The sequence below is a fragment of the Amblyomma americanum genome, chromosome 2, assembly GCF_052857255.1.
Source record: "Amblyomma americanum isolate KBUSLIRL-KWMA chromosome 2, ASM5285725v1, whole genome shotgun sequence".
Classification (NCBI taxonomy): Eukaryota; Metazoa; Arthropoda; class Arachnida; order Ixodida; family Ixodidae; genus Amblyomma; species Amblyomma americanum.
In genome coordinates, this window is record NC_135498.1 from 189030308 (window position 1) to 189055858 (window position 25551).

Consider the following 25551-nt stretch of genomic DNA (forward strand, 5'->3'; position numbering starts at 1 on the left):
CCACACGGTAATCTATGTACTCTAATGTCCAACTCATCGTTTGAGAGAAGAAAACGCGCAATCAAATTAGGTGCCTACAGATTTCCTTCGCCGACTGCCAAAACAAGAACTGTTCTTTATTGCTGCACCTTGACAATCAGACTTGGAAGGCTTTTTTACTGCCACATCAGTACCAGCGGCACTTGGGGAAAATGCAAGCGCTGTGTCTGAAGACTCCGTGCGCCAGACGCACCCGGCTCTCTGCACCCCCCCCCCCCCCCCCCCCCCCCCGACCCATCGACATTCACCCTCCATGAAAGTTCTGCCGTGTGCATGTAGCCCGAGTGAAAGCATTCACTGCTCTCCCAGAATTGTCGCGTTAGGTTTCATCACCGGCCAGCCATTTCTTTTTTCCACCGGCTCTAGTACAGGTGCACACCGCTTGCAATAACGTTACTATTCTGATTATTCCTTCAAAAGCGCTCGTTCTGCTGCCTCTTTATCCGCCCCTCGCCTACTGCACTCTTCAGGAATGAGCTGACTAGCTCAATTTCCAATTACAGGTCACTAACCGTTGCACGCCAGGCGCAGACAAGAGGAGACCTACCAGAAGTGAGCGAGGCTGAAAGCTCGGTTAGTTCAGAAACAAATATACAGTGCCGAAGAAGCGGAGGTGTTCAGCACTTTTAATCTTAATCTGAACAGAGGAAATTTCACATGTTGCTATACCGGTGGTTTCTTCGCAATACTGACTTTCAGCGTCAAGAAACACGTGCGTGTCTGTTGGAAGGAAGCCGAGAGAGTCCGTTCATTGCCACGTAGCTAACTGCGCGAATGAGATCGGGACATGGGTAAGGGAGAGCACGCGTGCGGTGCGTGACGCTCGATGGTAACAATAAAAGATGCCATCCTTGTGCAACCTGGCCGGTAGCGGTTAATGACTAGGTAGACCCACGTGGTTGCCCGGGACAACCTGGATCGCCCAAATCCCACTGGTGGCGGCACCTGACACCCTATCCCATCTCAAGGCAGTGACGCACCACTTAAAGGCGCACTCAAGAGGACTTGGAGCTCGTCTTTTCGCCGCGGGAACTCGACATACACTCTCCCAGCATTCTTAGGAACTTGGAGTTATTGTCCAGTGTGACCGGTTCCCCGATCAAACAGAATTGAACGTTCCGTCTCCCGCCTTCTCTTTTTTTAGGTCACGTCCGAAAAGAGGAGGAAGGAGTCGGCCAAAGCGTGGAGTGTGTCTTTCAGCCAGCCGCGTGGGGGCGTGCTGATACGCAACTATCGGCGAAAGCACAGTCCACGCGTATTTTTATTTCCGTGGGCCTAATTTGTGGCTGTGTAGTCTGCGACTGAAGCTATTTATTGAAGGAACCTAAAAAAAAAAACAAAAACACAGAAGCGAAAGCAAAGCAGCCACGAGACTGGCTCAAAAGGAACACCACGCGTTGGTTGACCCCACCTCTTTTCGGAGGAGAGTTAAAAAAAAAAAGGCGGGAGCCGGGACGTTTAATCCGGATTAATAGGAAAATCGGCCGCACAGGACAATAATTCCAGGTTCATAGGAACGTCCGGAGAGTGTATATAGAGTTGCCGCGGTGAAGAGAGGATTTGCGATTCCTCTTTAGTGCGCCCACTGCGCCAGAAGTGGTATGAAGACTCCCAGGGATCTAAAAAGTCAAGTAGAGAAAGACCGATTACGTATACCGTTAATCTCGTGTTTCTCCTTCAAAACATCCCATATGCAACTATGGGCACTAGCCCACTGTCTATCGCGTAATGCCCTGAAGGGGCCGCGGTACGGCGGCTATGCAGAGCCATGCAGAGGTAACATTGCCAGCTGCGCAGCGACTGCGGCCATAAAGTGAGCGGGCGGGCTTGCGTCTTTTCACGCGTGAGCAGTCTTCGACTTTTATTCACTTAGCGTAGCTCCCCCCATGTAGGACACCGCTTTTCTGCGCACTAAGTATAAAAATTTATTTCATAAAATTTTGCTCGCCTATGTTTAAGGGGCTCTGCACGCTTCACGGGCAAGCGTTGTGTTGTGCGCATTCAGTAAGAGCCGCCAGTCCTGCCTGGAAGCAGTGAGCCAATTCGACGGCGTCGCCTACATTGTTTTTCAGCAAGAAAAGCAAGCAACACATGCGCATTGTGATGAGGAAACCACCCCGCCTGACGTGAAATGTGACATTACAGTCGATGCAAAAAGTTTCCACACTGTAAGAATGCTCAGCAGTCGGCACTGAGCAAAATACCTCCTTCAATAAAATACTGATATTAGTGGTTTATTAATAAAATAAAAAAACGGAAGTAAAAAGAAGTTGCTGGCCCGGGCAGCTGCCACCGAAGCCTGAATGAAGAGAAAAAAAAGGGGGGGGGGGGGAGGGGATAGGGACAGGACAATGAGGGGGAAAGAAAGAGGAGACCAAGAGTAAAGAAAAACAGCCATGGCGGGCTATATATATATATATATATATATATATATATATATATATATATATATATATATATATATATATATATATATATATATATATATATATATATATATATATATATATAAAACTCCATAAGTTTGAGCCTACAAGTGGCTTGACTATATCGAGTAGGGACAGCAGGAACAAGAGACGCGCAGTGTGAATCCTCGCAAACAAGGCCCACTGTCCAGGGCACCTGAATTCGGCCGTGAACAGGCCACATGCGCCACAGCTGTCGGTCAGTCTCCCGCGAGCAGCAGCAAGAGACTGCATTTGGTGCAGCCTCGTGGCCAGAACGTTCTGAGGCAGGGCCAGCCGAGCGGGTTGCCCGCAGGCGGTGTGAGTCAGGGCACCACTGATATGCTTGGGTATCGGGACCGAGGTCTTCACCGCATGACAATGAACTCTGCAGACGACGGAGGGAAGCCTTCAGGAGGGTTGGTAAACTTGAAGGTTTATTTACATATTTACAACAGAAGCAGGGAGAACAAAAGTCAGAGATGAAGCGCCGTGAAACCAGCCAAATCGCGGCTTAAATACAGTGGATATTCCCTAGGCACCTAGCTAGGGAAACCGGTGGCTGATCAAGCGTCCAATGGGCAGACACACTCTTCATAGTCTCTTCCCTAACCCCGTGACCACTCCGCCCTCACAAACACGTGCACAGGCGACAAGGAATCCTGGCGCCTTGAGGTCCTGGAATGCTGTTTCCTACGGGTTGACCAGGTGCATAAGGTCGTTAGCTTTGCAGGCGGTGATCCCCTCCGTGGGAAAGATGCGTCCTGACGGCCCCGTGAATTCCAGAGGGTAAGATTAATCAGCCGTGTCCGCCCCCGCTTTGTCTGGCTGCGCAGGTGCAAGCTAGCGAGGAGGGTCCGGCGCCTTTGTTCGAGTCTTTCTGCCGGTCCACGTGAGGGCACAGTTCGGGAGAAATGCCGCATTCCATACTCCGGACGAAGGGATGAGAGGCCTTTCGTCACAGCTCACCGTCGCCAGGAGCCGTTCCTAATCCTCTTCTCAGGAGGACAGCACCTTTGGTCAAACATAGTTCGATGGCGCCTGCCGGGCTCGTCAATTCCCGCTGTCGGGGCCTCCGATCACAACAATCCGTCCGCCGCCAAGAAGACGCCACGAAGTGGTTGCAGCTGGTCGGTGCACCACGAATGGGCGTCTTTGTCCCATTCGGCCTCGTAGTAGTCAGCCCACTTGACCTGCACAGCGGGCAAGGGTCCTCAACGGAGCATTGGCGATCAGATCTGAGCTCAGCCCCTACCTCCGGCTAGGCAGTACGCGGCCAGCCTCAGAACACTGCCAGGTCTTTAATACGGAGCAATATGGCTGCAAATTTTGGACGACTTAACCCTCGCCAACAGCTCACGCCCGGAAGTCTGCTGAACCAAAACTAGTTCCTCTTTTTGTTTTTCCTTTTTTCGCAAAGACATGCGTCGAAATGTCGGGTGGCTCCTGGGAACTTTACAGTGCAAGGGTGTTGGACAGGGCAGCTTCCTCCTCTCTCTCTTTCTTGCATGTTGTGTCCCCCTCCGACACCCGCGCGTTCTGTGGCGCCCTTTTGTGTGGCAGCTGCGCGCCCTTCTGCACAGCACGCCGCATGCGTAACCTGTCTCGCGACAACTCCTGTCGTGGTCCCATAATGGAACAGGTGGCTTTCGCCCTGCACGCTTGGTTGGTATTGCACGCGACGCCTTTCTGATTTCCTGTGCCGCGACGAAGATGTCGGGCCATTACAATGCTGATTAGTTTTCCCACTTCCGGTGCTTTTGACCCGCACATCTTTCTTTGCCTGCAACCGCCTTCGGGAAACTACCATTGTTGATTTTCCCTTTCTGTCATCAGTTCTCGCGGTGCCGTCGCGTGTTGTTAAGCTGCCGGCCTTCGCCTCAACACCAGCAGCCGACGTAGCATTTGGCAAATGCTTGTCGCATTCTATGTTTTTCTCACGCAGCGAAGCCACTCGCTTTTTGCTCTCAGTACCAGGTGACGGTTTCCCTGACGAGCCGGTCGCTGCTCTTTCTTCTAAACAAGGTAGCTCATTTTCTTGCGGTCGGTCACTAGCCGCTGTGATTTCCTCATCACTGAGCTTCTCTTTGTTTCGATGCAGCGCTGAGCCACATTCTGCGCTTACAATCGAACTGTCAGCGGGCACTATCCGTGGGCCACTATCCGTCGGCAACTCAAAACAGTCTGCCCGCATTTGCATCTCCGCCGAGCGTAACACTTCGCTGTCCATAATTCTGGATATCGGAGCAGCGTCATTGCCATTGTGAGTGACAGTGACATCGCACTTTTCAACTAACGCTGCGCTCTCTCTGAGTGCTTCAACGCTGCTGTCAAATGACACTGCGTTACGCTCTTCGACGGAAAGCTCTCTTTCCGTGCGGTGACATACAAGTTCGCCGCAGTCTTTCTCGCGCGGAATCTGTGCCTCATTTGCCATAGCGGCATCTGTATCAGGGCTAGAACCGGCCCTTTCTCTGCTCTTCCGAGCAACAATTGTGTCCCTAGCTGACCAAGCGGGGTTCGTGGGCTGGTCGCTGACACCCTGATGGGAGCGCGGCCCACTGCCATCACTACGATCTTTAGAGTGCGCCTCTGTACGTATGCCGAAAAAGTGGAAGAGGGCTCTTTTTGCCATTTCGTAGGCGTCGGCATCCTCGTCGGACAGCCGCGCTAATACGGCGCCGACATCACAAGGGAGGATGGCCGTCAACATCCGTGGCCAGTCGCCCTGGTCCACCTGCTCATCTGCGCAAATGTTTTCAAAATTTGCGAGAAAATTTTGGAAATTTTCTCCTCTTCTAAAAATTCTCAGACGCGCTCTCGCTCTTTGCCATCTGAGCAATTTAACTTTACGCCTGAGCTCTTCCAGTTCTCGTTCGCGTTGCTTCTCTATCTCTGCCTGGCTTGCCACTTTTCGGCACCTCTAGCCTAGTGCGTTCTGCCTGTGCGGCCTGAGCTACCTGTAGATCGAGCCATTTTTTCTCGATCTCTCTTTCATGCTCTTCGCGCTTCCTTTTTTCTTCATCCTCTCGCTTCATTTGTTCCCTTTCCTTCTCCAACTCCTCCTTAATTAGCTTCCAACATTCTACTATTTCCTCCTCGTCTGCACCGAAATCCTCAATTGCCCTAATCAATTCAGGTTTTCTACGGATCGACCCACAATCAATGCCCAATTCCCAGCATACGAGAACTAGGTCTGGTTTGCGCAGCTTCTTCCAGTCCATGACTATTTAAGCAACGGCAAGTCTCTACTTACGTGGTCAGAGGAGCCCCGGCTGCCTCTTTTACCAACCTTCGATTACCTAGGCTAACAATTTTCTAAAGTTGTAAAACCTGGCAATGCTCCAAGAGAAAGACCGCGCACTTACCATACCAGAGTCAGGACCAGGCGCAGACCATCCCACCGCTGCCAACCAGTTGATATGCTTAGGTATCGGGACCGAGGTCTTCACCGCATGACGATGAACTCTGCAGACGACGGAGGGAAGCCTTCAAGAGGGTTGGTAAACTTGAAGGTTTATTTACATATTTACAAGAGAAGCAGGGAGACTAAAAGTCAGAGATGAAGTGCCGTGAAACCAGCCAAATCGCGGCTTAAATACAGTGGATATTCCCTAGGCACCTAGCTAGGGAAACTGGTGGCTGATCAAGCGTCCAATGGGCAGACACACTCTTCATAGTCTCTTCCCTAACCCCGTGACCACTCCGCCCTCACAAACACGTGCACAGGCGACAAGGAATCCTGGCGCCTTGAGGTCCTGGAATGCTGTTTCCGACGGGTTGACCAGGTGCATAAGGTCGTTGGCTTTGCAGGCGGTGATCCCCTCCGCGGGAAAGATGCGTCCTGACGGCCCCGTGAATTCCAGAGGGTAAGATTAATCAGCCGTGTCCGCCCCCGCTTTGTCTGGCCGCGCAGGTGCAAGCTAGCGAGGAGGGTCCGGCGCCTTTGTTCGGGTCTTTCTGCCGGTCCACGTGAGGGCGCAGTTTGGGAGAAATGCCGCATTCCATACTCCGGACGAAGGGATGAGAGGCCTTTCGTCACAGCTCACCGTCGCCAGGAGCCGTTCCTAATCCTCTTCTCAGGACGACAGCACCTTTGGTCAAACATAGTTCGATGGCGCCTGCCGGGCTCGTCTATTCCCGCTGTCGGGGCCTCCGATCACAACACCACCAAGGCGGAGATCAGACGCGGGCGGGCCGCGCGTCGTTGCGTCGGCCGCAAAGGCGCGTGGTGACGCTGGCTGCCGACGAGGCGCGGTAGCCGCCTGTGGGCGCTTCCAGCAACGACGAAGGGGCCCCTCTCTTGCCGCTAGTTCGTCCACGCGTGGCTATGAGCTCACCCCCTAAAACATGCGGGACACAGACAAGACAGCACTGTCGATCGGAGGGCGACTGCCAAAGGCTGCAGCGATTAACTACTCTAACGAGGGCGACGGATTCGGTGCCCAAATACCACACTTCCGTCGTGAGGCGAACACAACCAAGACTGGTCGATAACCCCAGAAAAGCGGCCGCGTCTCCGCTGGCGCCGAAGGGCTGACCGACCCAAAGCCTCCTAGAATACTTTCAGGCCTGCGCACTCGCTCCGTGACGTCACGCACCTTGACCGAGCAGTGCGGGAAAGCATCTGCCGGCGTCGCGCGCAGTGCATGCGGCACGCATAGCTCTAAACATCTAAACATCTAAACTTTTTTAATTTTCTCTCTTGAGCTGCGGCCTTCTTAGCCGTTAGCAGGTCCGTCTTCATCTGGACGTAATTTTTCATGTAGGTGTTCGTGGCAGCCCTCAAAATGTTGGAAATCACTTTGTCCGGGTGATGTCCGTTGCAGCAAACATCCAACTCTTCGTCATCGCTCAACAAGTGCTTCAGTAAGCAAAGGAGCTGCTCTCTCTGATGGCGTGTGGAATGGAACTGCGCGGCGTTTTCTTTTGTCGTCAATTTTTCAAGCACAATTTCTGTGTGCAGAACAGCGTTCACAACGACAGGCTGCGGAAATTTGAGCGCTCCTCTAGTGAGCCCTTGAATTAGACAGTTCTCGTCCGGTGGAATGTCCCTGTCCTCTCTAGTCAGGTTTCTTGCACAAGCTTCGCAAGGAAGTTTGTTCAAGGCGGCGTGGGCGCAGAAACCAGCTATGTAAATTATTGCGGGCAAACTTTGTTTCTTTGAATTGATGTCATCCCATGTAACCGTGATGTTGTATTGGTCTTGCAATTTTCTGCCTTCAAATGTGATGGTGCTGGACTCTGAGAGTTCTTTCATATCTGGAAATACCAGTGAGTCTTGAAGACGCAGTTTGGTTTCCGACTCAAATATTTGCTGAACAGAAATATGATAATTGGATCCAGCAAGCCGGCGGTAACGTCCAAACCTGCTCTCCAAACTATCTGTTTGAAATTTCCCCAGCAAGACATATTCAAAATTAAGCTCTTTGAGACAGTACCTGCTGAGTTCTATCAACGCATATGATGTCAGCCGGAGTGCTGCATGAGTTTCTGGAGTCAGTGAACCAGAACGGCTGCCACTCATCTTCAGGTCATTCCATGTGTCCAACCAGTCTACAAATTCACCAAGAAATTGCAGCTGCACACCAGTCATGTTTCTGACAGGCTCCTGATAAGATCTCTGAGGTGTCGGCCCTTTGATGGTGTTTTTGTGTTCACGATGCACCACCACCTGTGTATTAAATCAATGAACTCCGCAGTATCAGCGGCATAAGGAAAGCCGGGTTTCGTACCGGGAGTCTTCAGAGCTTGTGCTACAAAAGGATTGATTATTTTGAGCGCAAGTTTCACATTTTGACGCTCAATATTTGTTGGGTGCAAGGCCTTGTATGTTAGTCCATAGGCAAATTTAGACAGGTTGTGTCGCTCTGAAGTATACAGGTCCCAAAGCGTCTGAAACGAAGCTTTTTTTATGCCAAGCTTTGATTCTGTGCTTTTAAACTCTGGATAAAGAAAAGATGTATCTGGATTTTTTTGATTGAGCCAATTGTTCCTAATGCACTTTAACAGGTGCACAGGATCCACCGCAAAAAACAACGGCCGTGCATTGTCTGCCGGATGAGGATACACTATGTCAATTGCTTTTTTCTTGGAAAATATTGACATTACTTTTCTGTTTATAGAATTGTTATCGCTTGCAACCGCAATAACCTTGAGACCGGCTTTTTCAAGCCCTAAAATAACCTTTTTGAGGACTTCATGCAAGTCACTTGCCTCAATGCTGAAAACTGGCAAGATATGTGCCACATCTTTGTGTCCAGAAAGCAACGACTGCGTCATAAATACGTACGCAGTTTTGGCAGCTTCAGAGGAGTTGGATGCTGTTCCCGTGAGGGAACCTCCCTTATACTCAAAATATTGCTGTATATGGATCTCATCCATCATAAGTGTTACCGTCCTCTCATGGGGTTTCAGAAGATTTGCTTTTTTTGTTATATAACTTAAAAAACCCTGATCACTTTGCTCTGCCGCAGGGCTAACGTTGTATTTGTTACAGAGTCTGGTGATTGTACAGGGATGAGGCAAGATCAATTTTCCAGAGCTGCGAACAAATTTGTACGCATGTGGGGAAATTGTGAAAAATATGCTTGACAAGATGACAAGCTCTGAAGAATATCTAAATGCAGTCCGTTCTCTGTTGAGCAGATGAAGCTGTTCTTTTAGAAATCTTAGGGTTTCCATCTTTTCCACTGGCAGAAGGTCATCACTTGAAAGATCATCAAGAAGAGAAAAAAGTAATTGAAAGCAGGCTTTCAGTTTTTCGTCTTTCTCGCAACGGTCGGGTGCTTTGAACTGCTGCACACTTTTGAGGACGGATTCCAAACTGCTCATGTCTTCAAGTCTGTCGGGAACTGTCATTTCACCACCGCGCAGCTCAACTTTTCTCCAAAAGGCTGACACCTTCAACGAATTATTTACTACCACGGAGCGTTCGATTTCTGGGGGCACTGAATTCTCGTTGACGTGAAAGAATGCTACGGCGGCGTCAGTTTTTCGCATCACCCAGAAGTCTGAGACGTGAAGACCTTCAAGGAGAGACAGAAGTTGCTCATACGACGAGACTTTGTTCCTGCGCTCCTCTTCTTCATGTGTCGCAAGTGACATCTCGATGGCGTCTTGCAGACGAGTTGCTTCGCGTCGTCTCCGTTTTGCATCGGGCTCCTCGCGAATGGGTGCAGAATTAGACAAGTATGATGCGCAATTTGGCAGTATCGTAGATACCACGTCAGGAGTGAGTCGGGTGAGGTTCATCGCAACTTCTATTGTCTTTCCATCAGCATCTGTGTACGATGTTGTAGACCGGAGGTATTCGGGCTTAAAATGGAGCTCGCACACCTGCATAAAAGAGGAATGTTCCCTTTGAGTATATGAAATTTTTCTACGTCCTGTTTCTTTTTTTCTTTTGCGATGTAAGTGCTGTTGTTACTACCACAGATTGGCTAATTACTGCTATTGGTGCTGCTTATAAGTTCTGCTGTATGTCAGTTAACTGCCATCAACTGCAGCACGCCGTGTATCGAACTGGTTGCATGCCGTATGCTTAATGCATCCGAATGTATATTATCATTTGACATTAACAGTGATTGACATATGGGAAAATTATATTACCTTTGGATCCCGCAGTGTGTCGATGTCCAAATCATCACGCCGGATGGCCTGCTTCCATTTTATCCTCCGGTCGTCTTTTGGGAATGAGAAGACACGGACCTTCGGACCGCCGTCATAATTTCCACGGCAGTTCGGCACGCAACAGCGGCCCATCCTGGACTGCCGGAACTTTCACTGACACTTTCACGACGCAGATATGCAGCACACAACACACGTTTGCAGAAGGAAATCAGACCACGCTACGAAAAGAAACACGTGCTTAGCTTCAGAGTCAAACTGCCGTGACAGGACACTGTACGCAGCACGTGTGTACTGACAAGCCTAGGCGGTAGTGCACCAACTTGTTTGACTGGTCACCCTACCGCCCGACCGGTCAAGGTGGGGTGACATCAAAGGGTGCGAGGAGGAAAGTGCGGAGGCCTTAAAAAATTCGAGGAGGCTTTGACTGACCACGGCTCTTCGAGAACACCGCGCAACACAATCGTTCGCAAGAGACGAGCGCGGCGCGCATTTCGCGCACCATTCTCGGCGGGGGGGGGGGGGGGGGGGGGGGGGGGGGGGGGGGGGGGGCACGCCGCCGACAGCGCAGTGGTGTAGAGGGGCCAGTGTCATGCGCTGGCGACCACTAACCTGGTTTTGCGCGGCAATCCATGCTTCTCCCAACAGCGCCGCTTCGGGCGGCCTGAATCGCCCTGCGCAACACGCGTGACGCCACCGGCGCGTGCCTTGGCCGCGTCCGCGATCACGAGAAAATGGCCAATCCTCCTCCGCATCCAGCGGCGAAAAAGAAAGAAAACGATGGAGACACGCGCACCTTGCCTCATTCGAAATGCGAACGGCAATCGCGGCCCCGACGCTATGCAAAAGCGTCAAATACAAGTGGAGGCTATGCCAGCGGGCGTTGCTCAATGTGACTCCGCCACACGCGGAAGCCTCAATGATCGACGGCAGATTGGCGGGGGCGAGGCAAGGGCGCCCGGCTCAGTGGCGGAACAATGGATCGCATTCGGGGTGCAACACACATCGGCCGCCGCCAATCCCGGGTTCCTGGGCGACGCCGCCGTTGGTCGAGTGGCACGACTGCAGCGCACTGAGGCTTGGCTCTGCATTGCGACGTGCCAATAAAATAAAAACGAAAAGACAACAGAAGTAAGCTGTACGGGAAGCCCACTCGAGCACAATATTCCTGGCGGAGTTGCACTGCGTCTGTGTTAGTGTGCGCGCGAAAGCTCTCTTTGCCGTTTGTGTACAGCGAACAAGAAAGACATGCGCCGGAAACGCCCTGCACGAATCCATGATCAGAGCCCCGCGTAAACACACGCTGGGCAAAAGTGACAGCCGACCAGGGCTGGACCCGGGTCCTCCGGCTCAACGGCCGAGCAGCCCAGCCATTCAGCCATCGCGGCGGAATAAAAAAAAAATGAGACACACTTAAGCAGCGCCTTAAGGGTATTACGCGATAGCGTAATGGGTTAATGGCCATGCATGCATGCAGACGGTTAATCTCTCCTCCAGATCCCTGGGAGTGCTCATATCCCTCCTGGCACAGTGGTACAGCGGTTAAGCGAGGTTGCTCTGTGGGCACCGCCTGCCAGAGTCATTAATGCCCGTGGCCTTTCGCTCACAACGGCTGACTTTCTCGATAACGGTGCTTTCAACGCGATAACACACACTGGCACAGCTTGGAGGAGACGAAGGGAACCGGCCAGGAGTGACGGACCACGAGCAATTAGGCAAAGGAGCGTGCCCCGCACAGGGGAGTGGCCAGCAGCGGATGCAGCATGTCGTTCGTGCAAGCCGCTAATATATAGGGGGCCAGAAACCGGGCTCAGCGCGGCTGTGATCGACGGTGAAATAGAACCCACGGCCGATCAGCGAACGCTGAAGGAGACCAACTATAGCGCCATACATTATTCCGAAGCTGCGCCGTGGGCTACCGAGGCTCGCCGCAGCGCGAGAACCCTGGCAGCACCAGGGATTCGCCGCACACGCGAACAGGCAGTCGGCGAGGGAGGGTGTCGAACCCGCGCTAGCAGCTTTGAAAGGACGACCAGGGCGAGACATCTCCGGATGGCACTGGGACCCCGTCGGTGTGCTTTGGCATTCCAAGAACGCGTCTTTCATGGAGAAATTGGCACGAATTTGCTCTCGAGTGCCTCGACAAAGTGACTGACGACCAAACAAAGGCGCCACTGGCACCAGTGAGCACAAGGTTCGAGTCTAGGCTGAACGATAACGCAAGTGACCGGACAGGTTGCAGGCCCCGAACCCATTCGATAGGATGGCTGCGACCGCGGTGGGAGACGACTGTGACGGAGCCGTTACGCAATGCGCGCCGAGGGCGGGCTGCCACGACGAACCGTCTCGGCAGAACACATTGGTGGCTGGGAATCGGCCGAATGCCACGGCAGAGGGCGCGGCCACGTTCGACGCCCACGGAACGAGCCAGGGGGAGGCTTCGCGCACGCAGGTCGTTTGCCGGCCGCGTTCGCGCTTCCTCGCTATCGGCGGAGAGAGCAGTGGTCCCTTTCCATCCCTGGTCCCTGGGCAGCTGTGTCCAGAACAACCGCAGCCGAAGCGCACAGTCGGCGAGAGAACTCCGCTTCGAATCTTGGGCAGCACATGCGAGCCGACGAGGCGGCCGCAGACGAGCGCGAAAACGCAAAGCCCGGACGCACACTCGTTTTTCCACGCACGCAGGCCGACAAAGAGAAGCGCGCATCCTCCTCCAAGAGCAGGGCCTCCGTCCGTGACGCGGCCCGTGGAGAGGCGGCCTCGTTAGGACTGCGTTTCTGCCTCGGGAGGTCTTCCCCAACGCGACGGCCGCTATGCACCGGGGTCGGCACACTGCGTGAGCACGAAACGGGCCCAACTGCTGCAGAGAGGCAGGGCACACATTAGAAAACCGTCGTGCTCAACGGCCAGACGAAGAGGCGACAATTTACGAGCATTCAGCCGCAGCAGACGCTGGCCACGGTCTGGAGTCCATCTGAGAGCAGCTCCCTAAGCTGTCGGTAGTCGCTCTTAAGTGCGTACCCAAAGTGACGACTGGGACCAACTGCCGTAGCAGTCGAAAGTGCCACGACTGTGTGTGCTGCGCTGATTAAGATGCTAGCGACGGTGAAATGTATGGCGTGGAGTACGTATGAAGAAAGCGACGGTACGTTTCAAAATTCTGTAAGATATGCAACACGCTATAATAAGTGACGCCATTAAAGCAAGTTCTCTGCCCGAAAGGCCAAAGCATAGTAAAAAGGGTAACAAAAAGCAGCACAGCCACGCATGCAAAGGAGACATGGCACACCTTATGTGCAAGACGACGAAGACCCGCAGGGGACAAACGCGAATAGACAACACAGCGGACTAGTGGTTGGATGGGAGCAGAAGGGCTCAGAAGAAAAGAGCACTCTGGAAAAAGAAAAAAAAAATGTTTTCTGGTTCGTTTTTTTCTTTTTGCGCCAAGCGTGGACCACAACATCAGTCTGGCCAACAGTGAAAATGATAGACAGCTGTGTAACGAGAAAAACTGCACTCATTTAGTATAACGGTTTAGTTGCAAAATAAGCCGAGGATAGCCACTGTCACCCCGATCCTTACAGGGGCCAGCGCGGCGGATTTATTTTGTTGTTGCAGTTGCTTAATGCCGCCAAATTCCACTGCAGCCACTGGCGCTACAGTTTGGTACACGGATAAATGCTGGGAGGAGCTATCTGCCAGACCAGAGTAAGGGAGGAAATAAAGAAAGCGGTAAGAAACGCAGCCGTCACCACTCGCACCGCTCTTGGAGATATAACAAATGTGAAGTGATTCGGGGAATTCGGAGAGGCTTGACGTTCAAAACTCTGTGATGTGCTCGGGACCTGCCACAATTTGCACGCTTGAAATAGAGCAGAGGACAGTCATACCTTAATGGCACATGAGAGGGCAACCAGTGAACAGTAGACGGTGATATGGGGTCGAAGCATGCGATGCAAAAAGTAAAAAAGCGGTTGAGGCAAACGAAGGAGAAGCGATGGGTGGCGAAAGCTTTCAGGCACTCGTAGCGCTGCACAACACGTACATCAACTCGACGGCTGGCTAATAAAAATGCCAACGTCAAAGGGAAGAAAACGACCGCAAGATAACAGGGAGGCAAAACAAGAACCCCAGAAAACACCCACTGGAAAACTAAGATGCTGGACAAACCAACATTGGAGCTCTATTGGCGATGTTGAGTAAATCGACACCACAACACGGCGGCAACGCCGCGAACAACGAAAAAGCCGTGGGGAGTGGATTGGTCGGAGTTGGAAAGAAGCTGAGGACAAAGGCGCGTGCCCTGGACGACACTACTGGCTGGAGGGCTTCGCTGAGGATCACTACCCGTTGCACTCTTGAGTTGTAACTGGCTGTAGCCTAAAGCCTGTTTCACATGCAAGCGAAAATGCTAGCGAATCCTGCCGCAACGGCAGAAAAACCTGAATAGGACAAATTGCCGGGCTAGTTGGTAATGATCCATTCTTGTTGACAGCGCGTTAAAGCACAGGGACAGAAGACGTGACGTCGTCCTCTGTGTTTCTTCTGTCCCTGTGCTTTAACGCGCTGTCAACAAGAACAGAAAAACCTGTTTTGATCGTCACGGCGATGGGCAGCGACATTCCAAGTTGAAAGTTTCCGCCGCGACGCGCCGCTCAATCGCTTGCACGTGGACCAGCTTTTAAGAAGGATCGGCGTTGGCAGAATAGCGTCGTCTGCTCCGTTGCCTGAATGGTTCGCCGGCATACTGAAGGCTTTGTGGTTTGTTTTATGGGGGGTTTAACGTCCCACAGCGACTCGGGCTGTGAGGGACGCCGTAGTGGAGGGCTCCGGGAATTCCGAGCACCTGGGGTTCTTCAACGTGCACTGACATCGCACAGCACACGGGCCTCTAGAATTTCGCCTCCATCGAAATTCGACCGCCGCGACCGGGATCCTACCCGCGTTCTTCGGGTCAGCAGCCGAGCGCCATAACCACTGAGCCACTGCGGTGGTTTTGCCAAAAATATATATTGGGAGTGCTATCTTACACGGATGCTCGCAGTCAAAGGCTATGGAAGAGCACCTGAACGTCAATGGGGGAGTCTTGTGGCGCCAGCTATGCAGACAGCATGTGAACAGGATACAGTCCCCTATAATCTGCCCGGACTAGAAAGGCCTACGTAAATGCGCGGCGCTACTTATTACGAAGCATCGCTCAGCAGCACAAGTGTGTAGCGCGAAGAGTTTTGTGCAAGGTTGTCTCTGTAATTGCGGGCTTAATTACGGCATGCGTGCACAGTAATACCGTTGCTTCGTTGCCCACAGAGAATGGGAGCAGATACGACTTGATTCGAATTCCATTTCATCCTGAAGTTTAATTGCCCTATGCCCTGGTTGTCGTTGGAATCAGTCAGACAGGCGATCAGATGACAAGAATCGCGCGAGGTTGCCGCCATCAACGAACATACGCGAGTTAATAGCGAGATTTTAAAACAGCCGCGATTCATACGCTGACCTCGTAGTGCCGGCATACTGCATGGATCAATTGGTTCGCCTGCTTCATCTGCGTCGTGAAAATATCCGACACGACCGTTAAAACTCACTGACAGGGACAAATTTTTCGACAATTCCAAAGGAAGCGTTTCACTTTTGGAGGAGAGCTGGGTGCTTCACGACGACGTTTCAACACCCTTGCTCTGGCGCTTTCTTGAACAGTACTCCCGCCTTTGCGATCTGTGCACGGAAGCCGCCTGGACTGGTAAATAACCTTCAAAATCTCCACAGATAGCCTGCGATGGTCAGTTTCCGCGGTTGCGCACACGATTAGCCTCAACTTAGCCAAGAGGGAGTTCACTGTGCACGTTTGTCTAGCAGCAGGTGGCATCTTCTGCTGGCCCTGTCAGGAGTCGCCCGCCTACTGTGAAGTTCCAGCCGGTGTCTGTCCCAATCTGCCCCACAGTGTACAGTCATGGAAAAAAGTTCGCGGGTTCGGAAAAAAAAAAAATCTCTGCGTAGTAAGGCAAAGCCGGTAAAATCAAAAGCATAAAAGCACGGGGAGACATGCGTGCTTTATTTGCTATAATGATTACGAGCTGACTGGCTAGAGAGACAACACAGACGCTTTTTTCTTTTCGCGAAAACGCATCCCGCAAACTTTTGTCCACGACTGTACATTGTTTGAGGTTCCGGCTCATCAAATTTATTCGGCTTTTTTGTCAGTTGCCTTCTTATCCTTGGTGCTGTCAGCTTTCGACAGCACGCTGTCGGAGATCTCGCAAATTTCAACGGATGGACTAGTCGGATATAACTCAAGAAAAAGGAGCGGCAAATGCCCCTCAAATGAGGCTCTCCAGCCAATGGCGTCGATCGTTTGTCATTACGTCGCAGTTAATCCCATTTCACAGGGGCACCAGCCAGCCACGCTGGGGGATTAACCATGAAGACAAACCGACGCCACTAGCTGGAGGGAATCCTCTGAATGGCATTTGCGCTGGTTTTTCTTGAGTTGTATCCGAGTAGAGACGAAAACCTTGAAACGCTGCCTTGCGAAGACACGAAGCGGATGTGGGCACTCCTCGCATTTTGCAGCAGTGCTTCTTCTGGATGCCTCTCTGTATGCATTTGCGGCACCTCCATCACGCACGACTCACTGCATCGCTCATCCGTTTAGTTTCACGCAAACGTGCTTGTCCGACTACATTTTCCAAGTCATTTTTCCTCCGAACAGCAAGCGACTGGAACGACCTTCCCCATGAAATTGCAGCCGTAACCTGCCCATGCACCTTCCTAGTCGAAGGCACATCGCACTTGTCATCGTGAAAATATGTTATATGCACTTATGTTAACCCAACCCCTTATGTAGTACCCCCAGATGGGGCCTTTAATGAATCGAAATATGGCTGCGAGTGGTGACAAATGTACGCCCCCACCGATTGGTGCCACACAACAGCAAACGGCAGTCTTTGGGAAGCCAAGAGACCAGGCTCCATAAAAGTTACGACTGCTGCGCTTGTAACCTATAAATTCACCGAGAAGCTGGCGCCGGTGCTCCGTATCAGGTTCGTGCTCGGCTTCACGCATGGCTGGGTCTTGTCGGCGCTCACACTCCCCGGTTAGGCAGTTTAGGCTACACCAGTGCACTCGCTAATGGGAGAAGTCACGTTTAGAAGGAATAATCCCTGCACATGCAGCATGAGCGCCTGCTTTGAGGCTGTGGCCGAACTGTCCCAGGCAACGGGATGCGAAGCTTCTCCTCAAGTTTGCGCCGGCGGTGGTTCCAGTCGCGCTCGCGGATGGAGCTTTTCTGCAGAAATGGAATACTGTCGCCCTATCGATGGAGCAGCGCTTTAACAGCTTCTCTACTGTAGAATATCTCCGCGCAGTCAAAACACCGGGACTATTTGGCATAAAAATCGGGGGCACGTACATCCTTGTTTTCACAATTTTTCCAGTGCTTCCAACACTTGCCAAAAAAAAAAAAAAGCCGGTTCTTGCATCTTTTTTTTTTTTTTTCGGGCGTCAAAAAATCTCCGAAAATTTTACACCTCTACAGTCGGCAGGCGGTCAAGGCGGCGGGATAAGCATAGCCTCTTCATCAGTACTTGCCCCTACAGTCGCTCCGCCGCATGTGTCGGACACTTCTGCCGGCCACCAGCAAAATGCGCTCGGCTGGGAACATGGCACCGAGGGAGCGCGGTCGCTTTCGTTCGTTTCCAAGCGACATGGGGGCAGCGGTTGCGCGAGAGGGAACACGTGAACGTCACCTGTTGTCCAACACTAATGCAGGCATTCGAAGGACGAGGACAAGACCGCAATGCGAAAGCCGCAAGGTGAAGCCATGGAAAGGTGCAAATTCCATCACGGAGAGCACAGGGCGGCTCGCCGTTCTCAGAGCTTGGCTCAACGCAGACTTCGTCGAAAGAAGTTCCGCTCCTCAAGTTCGTGGATAACACTGTCGCCACACTCAACGGAGCAGTCGGACGCCGCTGGGTGCACATGAGCGCCACCCTGCGGAGCCCCGGAAACGACACGCACAATCAGCCCCAAACTCTCCAGCCATCCCACGTATACTGTGGAAGCCCACGTCTTGCGTAAAGAGTTCATCAGCTGGGGCCCCGCAGCTGGACGAAAGAAGGCGCGGCATACAAGCCAGCACTCCCGGTGGCCACCAACGCCCACTGCTAACGGGGTCGCGCATTAGGGCGAAGGTCCCCGCGCCGATGGCTATCTGCAGGCCAACGCAGATGGCTTCCCTCCAAAGGACAGACAAGTGAACGAGTGACGATTCGCAAAATCCTTTCGGGGCAGCAAACCAGGCGCTACGCTTGGTCGCCTCTCCGCGATACCATTGTTCTGTCCGCTCATGCAAGGCGTCACGTCCGCAAGACCAACTGCTGGGTCAGCTGGTGCAAAATGCTACGCTCACACTTCACGCACAAGCAAAACAACTCCAGCAGCACGCAAATGACTTCCCTGCCAGCAAAACATAATGAGAAAACTCAGTGAGCAATGGTTTACCTCCACTGAGCTACAGTAAGCTGCTTTGGTGGCAGCAATGATTAACCACCAGGGCCAAAAATGCATTTCTTCGTCTCTTCATAAGACAGAAAATGCATTCATACACTAGGCTTTTGACCATGCGATCTCAGTAGCCTCAACAATTACCCCCTAGCTATTTCAAAGCATTTGCGTAAAACTGAGGCTTGCTTGTACAAGAGGACATAGCCATACATATGGAAGTAATGTTCATTCACACTTCAGTTTAAACAACTGCCACTCGTCCCACCTCTGGCAACCTTGATGTGCACTGCCCTGACTGTGGTGCACCTCCATAGAAGCAGCCTACATTTGTATGCAACTGCTGACAAAGAACTACAAGACATATGAGGTTGGTGAGATAATGAGTTTCAAAATACATGATCTATCTTTCTGTGTAAAGTGATCAAGAACTCCAGTTTTAAAGGACTATTGACACCTAAATCAGTGCTGCTCTGTAATGATACATAAGACATTAGAATACCATGTTGTATTAAAGTGACCACTAAATAATTTATAACTGAATTTTTTCTTCATGCCATCTCTGCTTCCACATCCGAACAGTGGCTGTGACATGCAAGAAGTGTTTAGGTCATGAAAAAAACTGCAGTATAATAACTGATACATCATTTGTTGTCATTTCAACTCTTTTGAAGAAAGCTGGCTTAAGTGTTGTAGTGAATTATAACTATGTATCAGCGATTGTACTGCACTCTTGTTCATGCCTAACATAACCTAAACACTTCAAACATTTCAGAGCCATCGCTCGGTTACTGAAACAGAAAGAGCATGAAGAAAATATTCAATTATATATTATTTAGCGGTCACTGTCAAATACCATGTCGTGATTCATGTATTCTAATGTCATAAGTACAATGACACAAAAGAAACATGCGACTAGAATTAGCTGCATATAGTCCTTTAAGCATTGGCAATTAATCATGGAGGTCTCTTAGAACAGCTGTTTCCACAGTAGCATTACACTTTCTGTAACATAGCTTTCCGGTGCATGGGTGCAGCAATATATGCAGAGCGGAGGCCAACTGTAGCTAACAATGAGTAAAGCAGAAATTTGGGCGAGGTGGTACATGTTCATTTAGCTCACAGCGCAACAAAGACGGCATGGAAGACGAAGGTAAAGACGGACAGCACCTGTTCGTCTTTTGTGCTGTCTGTGTTTTTGTTTATTGGGGTTTAACATCCCAAAGTGACTTAGGCTATGAGGGACGCCGCAGTGAAGGGCTCCGGATAACTACGGCCACCTGGGGTTCTTTAACGTGCTCTGACATCGCACAGCACACGGGCCACTAGAATTTCGCCTCCATCTAAATTCAACCTCCACTGCCGGGATCGAACCCGCATCTTTCAGGTCAGCAGACGAGCGCCGCAACCGCTAAGCCAAGTGCCGCCTGTGTTGCGCTGTGAGCAAAATAAAGTGTAGCTAAATGAAACAGACATGGCATAATTTGGCAAAATAGCAAGAGGAGCCCTGAGGCTTATCTTATGATAAAACACAAGGACAATTGCCTGCCTCAACCTTTCCATGAGAAAGAGTTCAGCTTCATCACTGATCAATACAGTCACAGAAACATGTTGGTTTTGGAATACAAGACAGAGGGGGTTGCGACGGTTGGCAGCCCATGGCAACACCGCAGCCGCATTTATTTGTGGAGAAGAGACCCCTGGCTGCAAAAGAACGGTGAAAATGCGGCCTGACTACAGGGCCTCTGAGAGAGTTCCAAGCAGTGGCGCTTCGCCTCCCTCGAGAGGCGTTGCCTTGAGCACCACACGGGTCACTTTCAATAGTCAGTGCTTGCGCCGTCCACCTTTCTATCTGGTGTTGCAAAGGCTGTGCCTAAGGCCTAGCTGGAACGAGTTTCCACCAACTTGCCCTTCCAATGAAGCCCATGAATGAGCTTTTTGGCTGGAATACAGAATTGCAAAGAAGCTGTGTTGCATTGGGTTTAGTGGTGCATAAGCAACTAAGGCTATCATACGCCAAACACAGGGTATAGAAAAATTAGTTTTTTGCAGGATTATATAAAAAATTGTAAAACAACGGTGGTGTGAAGGGCCTAAAAGTTATTTCGTACCACTATGTGGGCAAAGGGCAAAATTTTATTTTTTAAATGGTGAATGGTAAAATCTTTTAAAGAAGGTCAGGTAACCTCAGCGGCCATCCTTGGAGGGGCAAGGATGTCGAGGCTTCCAACCCATGAAATGAAAACACCAACCCATGAAAACACCTCAGCCTCTTTCTCAGGATTGAGAAAACGGCTGAGGTGTATCAGGACCAGAGAGGCCTATAGTTTATAGTTTATCAAAAAAAAAACCAGCTTCTCTTAAAAGGTCAAGAATTGCTTGATTTTCTAAGACCAGAAAGGAATGAAAAGGGATGTGTTCATTATAAAATTGAGTAAAATACTTCTCATTTTTTCGAGTTTTGAGCATGACAGTAAAATATGATTTATTGTGAGCTCGTCTCCACATCTTTCACAGAGAGGTTTGTCTTGATTCGCTAGTAGGAAGTTATATGTCAGGTGTGTGTGTACAATGCGGAGATGACATAAAATTAATTATATGAACTGTTTCTGTGTGTACAGGTCTTCCATTCCCCAAGGACAGGCTTTACAAAATGCAGCTTGTTTATTTCATTATCCCAAGTTGCCTGCCCTTTAGCCTTCAGATTATTATGTATTAATTTCAAGCAGTCTCTATGGGGTATGCCGACTTTTTTTATTTTATGACTGAGCTTCTGCAGCGCCCAGGTCAGCTCTTTCATTTCCATCTATTCCAACATGGCTCGGCACCAAGCAGAATTTTTTTATTATATGTCCATGTGTTCAGACTTTTTCCATGTTGTGTTATATGTTTCCTACTAAAGGTTTGACTGCATTTTTGCAGTGTAGTGCCGCGATCGCGCTAAGTGAATCTGTGTAGATTATGCTGTTTTTATTACTCTCCCTACAGCTAAAGAGGCTGCATAACATTCAGCAGTAAAAATGGGGCACAGTTAGGAAGCCTTTTGATTTTTTTGCCAGTTTCCTTGCACAACAGCGCTTCCAACATATTCTGCTGTTTTTGAGCCATCAGTGTTAAATTCTATGTAGTTCGCATATTTTTCTTTCCTGCAATATGTGCTCGGGTGGTGTTTGTTTTTTCCGAAATTGTGTTAATGTAAGGTCCCATACAGTGGGAAAGGTGCACCATGGGGGCAATGGGTCATGTCATGTCTTGAGGCGACATCAGGAAGGGTATCTAGTGTTTCCAAGTTTTGGCAAATATGCTCAAAGCGGAGAAGCAAAGGTCTGATTGACTGGTGTTTGCTGTTGAACAGCGTCCTGGAGGTGCACTTCGTAACAATGGGATAACAAGAGATGCTTCTGGAGTGCATGGATTTTCAGGACATACGTGCATGTGAGCATATTTGTTCTGTTTGTTCATTGATTTCGACATAGAGACTATGAGGGATGTTCTGTTTGCACCAGTTGACGTAAACTAAGGTTATGCACTGGGTCCAGCAAAGAAAGAAGCTGGGTTACAGTGTTTAACATGACATCACATGCAATCACAGCTAGCTAGGGGAAGCTGTCAATTGTTCGGGGCCAGGATGGGAGTATTGTGGACTAAGACACACCGTGTAAGGCATCACAAAATACTCATTATGCAGTGCGTGTGGAGAGGAGGAATAAATGGCTGAACACTTCTTTTCTGTACAGAGCTTCACCCTATAGTTGAAAGCAATGGGGCTAGGATAATGATTTACTAAAAGCAGTGTGGTTTAAGGACAGTGAAAGAAAATAGATTTTAAACAGACAGAAATAACCAAGCAAAGGTTATCTGACTGGTGGCTAAAATCAAGACAAGAGTGAAATTTGATCCGCACCCTGCAGGACGTTGTGGAATGGCTCGAGCTAAACGTGAAGAAGCGCATCGCGCGTCTCCAGTTTAAGCACGCAATAGATTACGAGTAAAGGCTGGGTGGCGTGATCCGCCGCCTGATCTAAAGGCCTTAAGCCTGGACTTCATGTACCCGAAAACTCACGCGAACGCGAAGGCGGCAAGCGACGAGCGACGCCGTCGCGCGAAGCAAAATGCATGTGTCGCTTGCCGTGTCGCTCGGATCTGCACCCACAGAAAATTTCGCTCGTCGCCCGGAAGTCCCCCACGCGACTGGCCAATCAGAGCCCCCCAAGCCGTTTCTGGTTTGTCTACGGTTTCTCATGGGCACATCTCACGAAACCCGCCCGTCGTCTTGGTCATCGCCACCGTTGATAAAATATTTGGTTTTGTAGCTGAGAGGCAGACCCGCATGATGTAAATAATTAAAACAATCTACTTGTTGGGTGCGGAGGGCTAACAGCATTTGGAGCGGGCTACGCGAGCGGGCGTACTGCAGGGAGAGATGTGTGTCGAGCCGCGGGTACCGGCGCTCGATCCACCGTGCGTGCGCTGCGCTCCAACTGTGCAGAAACACTCGCGGCGCGCATTCTCACTGGTAAATTATAGTTTGCTCACTTACAATGAAACTGCGGTGACAGTTTATGGCAGTGTTTTTACTAAGCCAGAGTGCACAGGCACCGAACGAAAGCACACTTCCCCCTTGAACCCGTGATGTGACCGCCTCCGCAAGCACGCCTTTGGCTATCTCCACTGCCGCTACACCGCTGCCGTAGAGGAAATATTCCTTTGGCCCTGACTATGAGGCATACTCACAAAATTTTAAGAGAGATAACAGGTTACGGGCGTGTTTCTAAGCTTGAGTGCGCAAAGCACGGAGTCCGCTGCGCACCTCGCGGGTTCGCGTCGCCTGCCGCCTTCGCTTCCATGGAGGTTGGCCACAAGCGACGGAGCGAACGCCAGCCGTCGCCGCCGCCTTCGCGTGAGTTTTCGCGTACATGGAGTCCAGGTGTTATCCGTCCAGCTCCACTGCGGTCGAAGCATTCCCGTCTGCGAAGTTGGGGGTGAGACTCGGCCAGATGGACTGCAAAGGAAGGTAGCCCGCCTGACCTGTGACTTCCCGCAGTGCAACGCTGCTTGCAGCAGCACGGCACTCGGCAAAGCTGCCCTTGACAGCGACAGTTGTCCAACTTGAGCGAGGACTCCGACCGTCTGCGCCAACATCCACGGCACGCAATGAGCCCCGACTGGAGATTCCCATCACGCGCGATACCTACGTCGCCCAAGTTCAAGAGCAGCCTCGGGGCATCACGGCCGTGGCGTGCCGTCCGGGGAGAAAACGCCGCAGCAGCCCCGACGCTGAGCGGCGGCATCAGTGAACGCGATAATAGAATTGCAGATCTGGCGGGCCCCGATTGTAGATACAGTGTGCGCTAGCAGCTGACTGTCGAGGCAAGCGCGCTGGGCGATGCACGCAGCTCAGCGTAACGAACCCCTCCCTGCTGGGGACAACTGGCGGGCGTAAACATTAAGCCCGGCGTTAATCCGCTGTGAACACGGCTGCACCTGGGGCGTTTGCAGCCCGACGGGTGAACGCGCGCGGAGCAGCAGCCGGCGCTGAGATCCACGAACATCGCTCAGCTGGGAGCTGTGCAGACGTGGCGCCAGCAGATTGCGCTCGGCGCATCGCATATCAGTGAAAACGATCGCGAACAGAATCCATCCACACACACACAGGCACGCCGCGTTTTTGGCGAGCGTTGTAGCCGCGCGAAATAGTCCGCAGAGTTTCTGGACCAAACGCAATGATAGTAACGGAGGAAGCATAAAACTACGCCAAATCAATGAAGGGCGTTCGACCAACTCGCATGGAGAAAGATAACCCGGGAACTTAAAAAGTACCTGTTGCGGGGCTCATTCGAGGGTGCAAGCGACACTTGGAAGGCGCACAGTGTACCCGCATCATGACTTGCGTGACAGCGAGGCTGACGCATGGATCACACAAATTCCGACTAAATGGAAAACAGCTCGGGGTGGCTCGCACGGGCAGCAAGTGACAAGAACGAAAAGCCATTTGCTGCAGCCACCTCGTAGAACGTAAGGAAAACGAAGGAGAGCCGGCACGCTCCACCGAGGACGCGATCACGAAACTCCGCCGTTCAGGGTCGGAGCCCGCGCGCGTGCCAAGATGACGCCAAGGTTGGGAACGTGAAGCGAGCGATTCGAGAAGCTTCGCTGCTGGCAGAGAGCTCGCACCCGGGCCGCAACGCTTCGGCCGTCTCTCGTCGCGTGGGGAGCGGAGGCGGACTCGAAATAACGCCGACCGTGACGACTACGGCGCTCGGACAACAACAATGCTCGATCCCCGAGAGTGGGAGACGTCGCTTACCCGAAGAAGGGGTCGCTGTCCAGGTCCCTCATGAGCGATCCGAAGAGGGCCATCCTTGCGCTCGTTCGGCCAGGGAACCGTGCGACGACGCCCCGTAATCCAATGCACGACAACCGCACCGACGACGACTAAGCGCGTAGGCCTAACGCACCCTGACGCACAACGACGCACAGCAGCCACCGAGTGGAAAAGTGATGACGCGATGGCGACGCTGCCGCTGGGGCTGACCCACATCCCAAGAGGGGGGGACTCGGCCTCTCCCTCTCGCGGCTGCTCCGGGAGGAGCTGATGACGACAGCTGGCACGCTTCTCTTCTCTTTCGCGCGCTGCGCTTTTTTTCCTTCTTGGTTACTTCTTCCTCGCCGCTGTCTGCCGGGTCAGTGGCGGCCTGCGAACAGGCCAGGTGCGGGCTGCCCCTCTCTGCCGACAGGTGTGATAGCGGCGCGCAACAACATGCTGATCACGATCACGGCTGCTGCGATAAATCGTCTGGCGCCGCCCGGACGATGCTGGAGAAGCACCGTGCTCTCCACCAGTGCTCGGAGCTGTTACTCAACTCAGAACGGCAGTGCGAAGGAAATGCACTGCTAATTAGCAGTCAAGCGAAGTCCGCTTGTCCCACAGACGGTCGCCGTC

General features: G+C 51.6%; 2 protein-coding genes across 2 annotated transcripts in view; both read right to left on the bottom strand.

Moving 5' to 3' along the window:
- LOC144122097 (myeloid leukemia factor 2-like) overlaps positions 1-25171 on the bottom strand; it is a gene marked incomplete in the record, with an annotated part of 42345 nt that extends 17174 nt beyond the window's left edge. Inside the window, 1 exon segment of the mRNA XM_077655620.1 lies at positions 24916-25171. Within this exon segment, the coding sequence (XP_077511746.1) occupies positions 24916-24968 (53 nt within the window).
- Positions 2659-10613, bottom strand: LOC144122096 (uncharacterized). The gene is made up of 2 exons (XM_077655619.1): positions 10095-10613; positions 2659-9821 (listed from the first exon to the last, which is right to left on the bottom strand). Exons 1-2 carry the CDS (start codon positions 10245-10247, stop codon positions 8076-8078), a joined length of 1899 nt encoding a protein of 632 aa, XP_077511745.1. The 5' UTR covers positions 10248-10613; the 3' UTR covers positions 2659-8075.
- Positions 25172-25551: the final 380 nt, after the last annotated feature.